Source organism: Entelurus aequoreus, linkage group LG06 (assembly GCF_033978785.1).
Source record: "Entelurus aequoreus isolate RoL-2023_Sb linkage group LG06, RoL_Eaeq_v1.1, whole genome shotgun sequence".
Lineage (NCBI taxonomy): Eukaryota > Metazoa > Chordata > Actinopteri > Syngnathiformes > Syngnathidae > Entelurus > Entelurus aequoreus.
In genome coordinates this window covers 1,916,210-1,925,988 of record NC_084736.1, presented here as the reverse complement: position 1 = coordinate 1,925,988, position 9,779 = coordinate 1,916,210, and the positions used below count along the sequence as shown (strand labels likewise).

At 42.3% G+C, this 9,779-nt stretch overlaps 1 protein-coding gene across 2 annotated transcripts in view; it reads right to left on the bottom strand.

Annotated features, from left to right (window-relative positions):
- The window catches only part of nprl3 (NPR3-like, GATOR1 complex subunit), a 52,458-nt gene that overhangs the window by 25,398 nt on the left and 17,281 nt on the right, over window positions 1-9,779 (bottom strand). For both annotated transcript variants that reach the window (XM_062049788.1, XM_062049789.1), the window contains 4 exons: window positions 9,624-9,761; window positions 5,843-5,999; window positions 3,760-3,866; window positions 2,444-2,573 (listed from right to left, as the gene is read on the bottom strand). In XM_062049788.1, coding sequence (XP_061905772.1) covers window positions 2,444-2,573; window positions 3,760-3,866; window positions 5,843-5,999; window positions 9,624-9,761 — 532 coding nt within the window. The remainder of the gene's footprint in view (window positions 1-2,443; window positions 2,574-3,759; window positions 3,867-5,842; window positions 6,000-9,623; window positions 9,762-9,779) is intronic.

Here is a 9,779-nt window from a genome sequence, read left to right as displayed (position 1 = left end):
TAGCACTTGTAATAATAGCACTAGTAATAATAGCATGCTGCACTTGTGATAATAGCACTTGTAATAATAGCACTTGTAATAATAGCATGCTGCACTTGTGATAATAGCACTTGTAATAATAGCACTTGTAATAATAGCATGCTGCACTTGTGATAATAGCACTAGTAATAATAGCACTAGTAATAATAGCACTTGTAATAATAGCACTTGTAATAATAGCACTTGTAATAATAGCATGCTGCACTTGTGATAATAGCACTTGTAATAATAGCACTTGTAATAATAGCACTTGTAATAATAGCACTTGTAATAATAGCACTAGTAATAATAGCACTAGTAATAATAGCACTTGTAATAATAGCATGCTGCACTTGTAATAATAGCACTTGTAATAATAGCACTTGTAATAATAGCACTTGTAATAATAGCACTTGTAATAATAGCACGCTGCACTTGTAATAATAGCAGGTGTAATAATAGCATGTGTAATAATAGCAGGTGTAATAATAGCATGTGTAATAATAGCAGGTGTAATAATAGCACTTGTAATAATAGCACTTGTAATAATAGCAGGTGTAATAATAGCAGGTGTAATAATAGCATGTGTCATAATAGCATGTGTCATAATAGCAGGTGTAATAATAGCATGTGTAATAATAGCAGGTGTAATAATAGCATGTGTAATAATAGCATGTGTAATAATAGCATGTGTAATAATAGCATGTGTAATAATAGCAGGTGTAATAATAGCAGGTGTAATAATAGCATGTGTAATAATAGCAGGTGTAATAATAGCACTTGTAATAATAGCACTTGTAATAATAGCACGCTGCACTTGTAATAATAGCAGGTGTAATAATAGCATGTGTAATAATAGCAGGTGTAATAATAGCATGTGTAATAATAGCAGGTGTAATAATAGCAGGTGTAATAATAGCACTTGTAATAATAGCAGGTGTAATAATAGCAGGTGTAATAATAGCATGTGTCATAATAGCATGTGTAATAATAGCAGGTGTAATAATAGCATGTGTAATAATAGCAGGTGTAATAATAGCAGGTGTAATAATAGCATGTGTAATAATAGCATGTGTAATAATAGCAGGTGTAATAATAGCAGGTGTAATAATAGCATGTGTAATAATAGCAGGTGTAATAATAGCATGTGTAATAATAGCATGTGTAATAATAGCAGGTGTAATAATAGCAGGTGTAATAATAGCAGGTGTAATAATAGCACTTGTAATAATAGCAGGTGTAATAATAGCAGGTGTACCTCCTGTGCAGGTGTAATAATAGCAGGTGTACCTCCTGTGCAGGTGTAATAATAGCAGGTGTACCTCCTGTGCAGGTGTAATAATAGCAGGTGTACCTCCTGTGCAGGTGTAATAATAGCAGGTGTACCTCCTGTGCAGGTGTAATAATAGCAGGTGTACCTCCTGTGCAGGTGTAATAATAGCAGGTGTAATAATAGCAGGTGTACCTCCTGTGCAGGTGTAATAATAGCAGGTGTACCTCCTGTGCAGGTGTAATAATAGCAGGTGTAATAATAGCAGGTGTAATAACAGCAGGTGTACCTCCTGTGTAGGTGTAATAATAGCAGGTGTACCTCCTGTGCAGGTGTAATAATAGCAGGTGTAGCTCCTGTGCAGGTGTAATAATAGCAGGTGTACCTCCTGTGCAGGTGTAATAATAGCAGGTGTAATAATAGCAGGTGTACCTCCTGTGCAGGTGTAATAATAGCAGGTGTACCTCCTGTGCAGGTGTAATAATATCAGGTGTACCTCCTGTGCAGGTGTAATAATAGCAGGTGTACCTCCTGTGCAGGTGTAATAATGGCAGGTGTACCTCCTGTGCAGGTGTAATAATAGCAGGTGTACCTCCTGTGCAGGTGTAATAATAGCAGGTGTACCTCCTGTGCAGGTGTAATAACAGCAGGTGTACCTCCTGTGCAGGTGTAATAATAGCAGGTGTACCTCCTGTGCAGGTGTAATAATAGCAGGTGTACCTCCTGTGCAGGTGTAATAACAGCAGGTGTACCTCCTGTGCAGGTGTAATAATAGCAGGTGTACCTCCTGTGCAGGTGTAATAATAGCAGGTGTACCTCCTGTGCAGGTGTACCTCCTGTGCAGGTGTAATAATAGCAGGTGTACCTCTTGTGCAGGTGTAATAATATCAGGTGTACCTCCTGTGCAGGTGTAATAATAGCAGGTGTACCTCCTGTGCAGGTGTAATAATAGCAGGTGTACCTCCTGTGCAGGTGTAATAATAGCAGGTGTACCTCCTGTGCAGGTGTACCTCCTGTGCAGGTGTAATAATAGCAGGTGTACCTCTTGTGCAGGTGTAATAATATCAGGTGTACCTCCTGTGCAGGTGTAATAATAGCAGGTGTACCTCCTGTGCAGGTGTACCTCCTGTGCAGGTGTAATAATAGCAGGTGTACCTCCTGTGCAGGAGCCTCCAGAGGGTTCCTGAACTCAGCCAGTGAGACAGGCAGCGACAACTTTGCCAACATGGAAGGAAGATCGTGACCAGGGAACTTCTCAGAAAACTGTTCAGCCTGAGGGGAGCATCTGCAGAGGACCAGGTCACATTATAGGACATAGAACCAGGTCACATTATAGGACATAGAACCAGGTCACATTATAGGACATCTGCAGAGAACCAGGTCACATTATAGGACATAGAACCAGGTCACATTATAGGACATCTGCAGAGAACCAGGTCACATTATAGGACATACGACCAGGTCACATTATAGGACATCTGCAGAGAACCAGGTCACATTATAGGACATCTGCAGAGTGCCAGGTCACATTATAGGACATCTGCAGAGAGCCAGGTCACATTATAGGACATCTGCAGAGAGCCAGGTCACATTATAGGACATCTGCAGTGAGCCAGGTCACATTATAGGACAAGGAGCACACATGGAGGAGACTCACATTATAGGACAGGCAACAAGGAGCACACATGGAGGAGACTCACATTATAGGACAGGCAACAAGGAGCACACATGGATGAGACTCCCATTATAGGACAGGCAACAAGGAGCACACATGGAGGAGACTCACATTATAGGACAGGCAACAAGGAGCACACATGGATGAGACTCCCATTATAGGACAGGCAACAAGGAGCACACATGGAGGAGACTCACATTATAGGACAGGCAACAAGGAGCACACATGGAGGAGACTCACATTATAGGACAGGCAACAAGGAGCACACATGGAGGAGACTCCCATTATAGGACAGGCAACAAGGAGCACACATGGAGGAGACTCCCATTATAGGACAGACAACATTATAGCACACATGGAGGAGACTCACAGGTGGATGTTGGCATGAGGAGACAACATTATAGCACACATGGAGGAGACTCCCATTATAGGACAGGCAACATTATAGCACACATGGAGGAGACTCCCATTATAGGACAGACAACATTATAGCACACATGGAGGAGACTCACAGGTGGATGTTGGCGTGAGGAGACAACATTATAGCACACATGGAGGAGACTCCCATTATAGGACAGGCAACATTATAGCACACATGGAGGAGACTCCCATTATAGGACAGGCAACATTATAGCACACATGGAGGAGACTCACAGGCGGATGTTGGCGTGAGGAGACAACATTATAGCACACATGGAGGAGACTCCCATTATAGGACAGGCAACATTATAGCACACATGGAGGAGACTCCCATTATAGGACAGGCAACATTATAGCACACATGGAGGAGACTCACAGGTGGATGTTGGCGTGAGGAGACAACATATAGACGTTGTTCTCACACAGAGGGTAGATGATGATGGCCTTGCCCCAGTACACCAGGTGGGCGGCTATTTGAAAGATCTGACAACAAAAGACGGTGTGAAAGTTAAAAAAACAAAAAACAGTACAAATGTAGTCCACAAGATGGCAGCAAAGAAAAATCATCAGTGTGCTCAAAAGTTTACCAAAATTATATAAAAAACAACATACCTCTTTTTAAATTATGTTTATTATTCTTTAAAATTATTTGAAATAAAATAACTATTTTAGACAGTTTTATTAATTCAATTATGTTGAAAAATGTGTAATAAAAAAACTTTAAAGAAATAAACAAAATACAGCACAAGGTTATTACAACTTGGATACACAAATACAACCTAATGTAACAACTATTTTTTTGTACAAAAATGTATGAACCATTATTGAGGAAACATTGGTAAAACAATACTAATTGTTAACTAAAACTAATAGTTAATAATAATGTATCAAAATACATAGATATATACAATACAGGCCAAAGGTTTGACACACCTTGTCATTCACAACACAACTGATGGTCCCAACCACATTGGTAAAGCAAGACATTCCACTAATCAACCCTGATAAGGCACACCTTTGCCTTATCAGGCACAAAACCATTTAAACTCTTGAAGCTCATGGAGAGAATGCCAAGAGTGTACAAAGCAGTAATCAGAGCAAAGGGTGGCTATTTTGAAGAAACTAGAATATAAAACATGTTATTTCTCTTTTTTTGTTAAGTACATAACTCCACATGTGTTCATTCACAGTTTTGATGTGACTATCTACAATGTAAATAGTCATGAACATAAACATTGAATGAGGAGAAGCTGTGTCCACACTTTTGGCCTGTTCTTTATATAAAAATAAATTATGTAGTATGTATGTATATGTTACATGAAGTAGTATACATATTATATATATATATATATAATATTTATACCATATGGTATATATGTATTATGCATATAGTATTTATATTTATAGTCAATATTTATTTTTATATATGTAATATACTGTATATATATACAGTATATTATATATATATATATATATATATATATATATATATATATATATATATATATATATATATATAATATACTGTATATATATATATATATATATATATATATATATATATATATATATATATATATATATATATATATATATATATATATATATTGCCCAAGTCTTTCTGACCCTTCTTCCCATTGCCTAAGTCTTTCTGACTCTTCTTCCCATTGCCTAAGTCTTTCTGACTCTTCTTCCCATTGCCTAAGTCTTTCTGACCCTTCTTCCCATTGCCTAAGTCTTTCTGACCCTTCTTCCCATTGCCTAAGTCTTTCTGACCCTTCTTCCCATTGCCTAAGTCTTTCTGACTCTTCTTCCCATTGCCTAAGTCTTTCTGACTCTTCTTCCCATTGCCTAAGTCTTTCTGACTCTTCTTCCCATTGCCTAAGTCTTTCTGACCCTTCTTCCCATTGCCTAAGTCTTTCTGACCCTTCTTCCCATTGCCTAAGTCTTTCTGACCCTTCTTCCCATTGCCTAAGTCTTTCTGACCCTTCTTCCCATTGCCTAAGTCTTTCTGACCCTTCTTCCCATTGCCTAAGTCTTTCTGACTCTTCTTCCCATTGCCTAAGTCTTTCTGACCCTTCTTCCCATTGCCTAAGTCTTTCTGACCCTTCTTCCCATTGCCGAAGTCTTTCTGACCCTTCTTCCCATTGCCTAAGTCTTTCTGACCATTCTTCCCATTGCCTAAGTCTTTCTGACCCTTCTTCCCATTGCCTAAGTCTTGGCTGGACTTGAAGTGCTCTTTTATTTCTCTTCTTTGAAGTTTTAACATCAAATAATGGGGACTGTGTTATTTTTGCCTTTCAAATGTATTGCTTGTATAACTATTTCAATATTTGCAAAAAAATAACATTTACTTTTAAAAGATTTGATTTTTTTAGTATCAAAAATATATTAAAAATATAAAATAGATATTTACATTGAATGTGTGATACAAATGTGTTTGTGCGTGCTGGTCTGACCTGAAGCAAGGCCAGGTCTGTGTCCTGGGCCAGCTGCTGGAGGTTTTTCACCGCCGAGCACGTCTTGATCAGGCGCATCATGGCGGGGGAGCAGTCGACAGGAAGTTGGCTCAGTAGTGCCTTCTCACCTTCCAACAGCAGCAGTGCGTGATAGGGCCTGGAAGCAACACAGCAGTGTGTGATAGGGCCTGGAAGCAACACAGCAGTGTGTGATAGGGCCTGGGAGCAACACAGCAGTGCGTGATAGGGCCTGGAAGCAACACAGCAGTGCGTGATAGGGCCTGGAAGCAACACAGCAGTGCGTGATAGGGCCTGGGAGCAACACAGCAGTGTGTGATAGGGCCTGGGAGCAACACAGCAGTGTGTGATAGGGCCTGGGAGCAACACAGCAGTGTGTGATAGGGCCTGGGAGCAACACAGCAGTGTGTGATAGGGCCTGGAAGCAACACAGCAGTGTGTGATAGGGCCTGGAAGCAACACAGCAGTGCGTGATAGGGCCTGGAAGCAACACAGCAGTGTGTGATAGGGCCTGGAAGCAACACAGCAGTGCGTGATAGGGCCTGGAAGCAACACAGCAGTGCGTGATAGGGCCTGGAAGCAACACAGCAGTGTGTGATAGGGCCTGGAAGCAACACAGCAGTGTGTGATAGGGCCTGGAAGCAACACAGCAGTGTGTGATAGGGCCTGGAAGCAACACAGCAGTGTGTGATAGGGCCTGGAAGCAACACAGCAGTGCGTGATAGGGCCTGGAAGCAACACAGCAGTGCGTGATAGGGCCTGGAAGCAACACAGCAGTGTGTGATAGGGCCTGGAAGCAACACAGCAGTGTGTGATAGGGCCTGGGAGCAACACAGCAGTGTGTGATAGGGCCTGGGAGCAACACAGCAGTGTGTGATAGGGCCTGGGAGCAACACAGCAGTGTGTGATAGGGCCTGGGAGCAACACAGCAGTGTGTGATAGGGCCTGGGAGCAACACAGCAGTGTGTGATAGGGCCTGGGAGCAACACAGCAGTGTGTGATAGGGCCTGGAAGCAACACAGCAGTGTGTGATAGGGCCTGGAAGCAACACAGCAGTGTGTGATAGGGCCTGGAAGCAACACAGCAGTGTGTGATAGGGCCTGGAAGCAACACAGCAGTGTGTGATAGGGCCTGGAAGCAACACAGCAGTGTGTGATAGGGCCTGGAAGCAACACAGCAGTGCGTGATAGGGCCTGGAAGCAACACAGCAGTGCGTGATAGGGCCTGGAAGCAACACAGCAGTGCGTGATAGGGCCTGGAAGCAACACAGCAGTGTGTGATAGGGCCTGGAAGCAACACAGCAGTGCGTGATAGGGCCTGGAAGCAACACAGCAGTGCGTGATAGGGCCTGGAAGCAACACAGCAGTGTGTGATAGGGCCTGGAAGCAACACAGCAGTGTGTGATAGGGCCTGGAAGCAACACAGCAGTGTGTGATAGGGCCTGGGAGCAACACAGCAGTGTGTGATAGGGCCTGGAAGCAACACAGCAGTGTGTGATAGGGCCTGGAAGCAACACAGCAGTGTGTGATAGGGCCTGGAAGCAACACAGCAGTGTGTGATAGGGCCTGGGAGCAACACAGCAGTGTGTGATAGGGCCTGGAAGCAACACAGCAGTGTGTGATAGGGCCTGGAAGCAACACAGCAGTGTGTGATAGGGCCTGGAAGCAACACAGCAGTGTGTGATAGGGCCTGGAAGCAACACAGCAGTGTGTGATAGGGCCTGGAAGCAACACAGCAGTGTGTGATAGGGCCTGGAAGCAACACAGCAGTGTGTGATAGGGCCTGGAAGCAACACAGCAGTGTGTGATAGGGCCTGGAAGCAACACACACTCTCTAGAGCAAATGATTCTAACATTGATTGATGATTCGGGAGATTAGATTCTTGGCAGAGGTCATAACATTGAATGAACAACAGGTGGCAGTCTAACCCAGTGAAGTGCACCTTTACAGCCATTAACTAAATAATACAAAGTACAAAAGTAGTGAAGTTGTCATGTTGTGTAAATGCTAAATAAAAAGAGAATACAACAAATCCTTTTCAACTTATATTCAATTGAATAGACTGCAAAGACAAGATATTTCATGTTCACGCTGAGAAACTAGATTTTTTTTTGCAAATAATCATGAACTTAGAATTTAATGGCAGCAACACATTGCAAAAAAGGCATTTTTACCAGTGTGTTACATGGCCTTTCCTTTTAACAACACTCAGTAAAGGTTTGGGAAGTGAGGAGACACATTTTTGAAGTGGAATTCTTTCCCATTCTTGCTTGATGTACAGCTTAAGTTGTTCAACAGTCTCCCTTCTCATATTTTAGACGCCACACATTTTCAATGTCTGGACTACAGGCAGGCCAGTCTAGTACCCACACTCTTTTACTATGAAGCCACGCTGTTGTAACACGTGGCTTGGCATTGTCTTGCTGAAATAAGCAGGGGCGTCCATGATAACAACATATGTTGCTCCAAAAGCTGTATGTACCTTTCAGCATTAATGGTGCCTTCACAGATGTGTAAGTTACCCATATCTTGACCACTAATACACCCCCATACCATCACACATGCTGCCTTTTACACTTTCACCCTAGAACATGTCTTGACCACTAATACACCCCCATACCATCACACATGCTGCCTTTTACACTTTCACCCTAGAACATGTCTTGACCACTAATACACCCCCATACCATCACACATGCTGCCTTTTACACTTTCACCCTAGAACATGTCTTGACCACTAATACACCCCCATACCATCACACATGCTGCCTTTTACACTTTGCGTGGATAACAGTCTGGATGGTTCGCTTCCCCTTTGGTCCGGATGACACAATGTCGAATATTTCCAAAAACAATTAGAAATGTGGACTCGTCAGACCACAGAACACTTTTCCACTTTGCATGAGTCCATCTTAGATGATCTCGGGCCCAGAGAAGCCGGCGGCGTTTCTGGGTGTTGTTGATAAATGGCTTTGGCTTTGCATAGTAGAGCTTTAACTTGCACTTACAGATGTAGCGACCAACTGTAGTTACTGACAGTGGTTTTCTGAAGTGTTCCTGAGCCCATGTGGTGATATCCTTTACAGATTGATGTCGCTTTTTGATACAGTGCCGTCTGAGGGATGGAAGGTCACGCTCATTCAATGTTGGTTTCCGGCCATGCTGCTTACGTGGAATAATTTCTCTAGATTCTCTGAACCTTTTGATGATATTATGGAGCGTAGATGTTGAAATCCCTCAATTTCTTGCAATTGCACTTTGAGAAAGGTTGTTCTTAAACTGTTTGACTATTTGCTCACGCAGTTGTGGACAAAGTGGTGTACCTCGCCCCATCCTTTCTTGTGGAAGACTGAGCATTTTTTGGGAAGCTGTTTTTATAGCCAATCATGGCACCCACCTGTTCCCAATTAGCCTGCACACCTGTGGGATGTTCCAAATAAGTGTTTGATGAGCATTCCTCAACTTTATCAGTATTTATTGCCACCTTTCCCAACTTCTTTGTCACGTGTTTCTGCCATCAAATTCTAAAGTTAATGATTATTTGCAAAAAATCAAGTTTATGAGTTTGAACATGAAATATGTTGTCTTTGTAGCATATTCAACTGAATATGGCTTGAAAAGGATTTGCAAATCATTGTATTCTGTTTATATTTACATCTAACACCATTTCCCAACTCCTATGGAAACGGGGTTTGTAGGTATTTAAGCCTTCACTAAGATAATTATGCTCATGATTGGATGTCAGTGAATCATGCAGGTTTACCTGATGGCCTTCAGGCTGCGCTCTAACGCCTCAGGTGGGATGTAGTTGCCTCCAATACGGTGGATCTTGTGCGGCAAGCAGAAGCTCACCTCCAGCCAATTGTTGATGTGCAGTCGCACCACCCCGGTGGTGCACAGGCTGACAAAACATCAACGT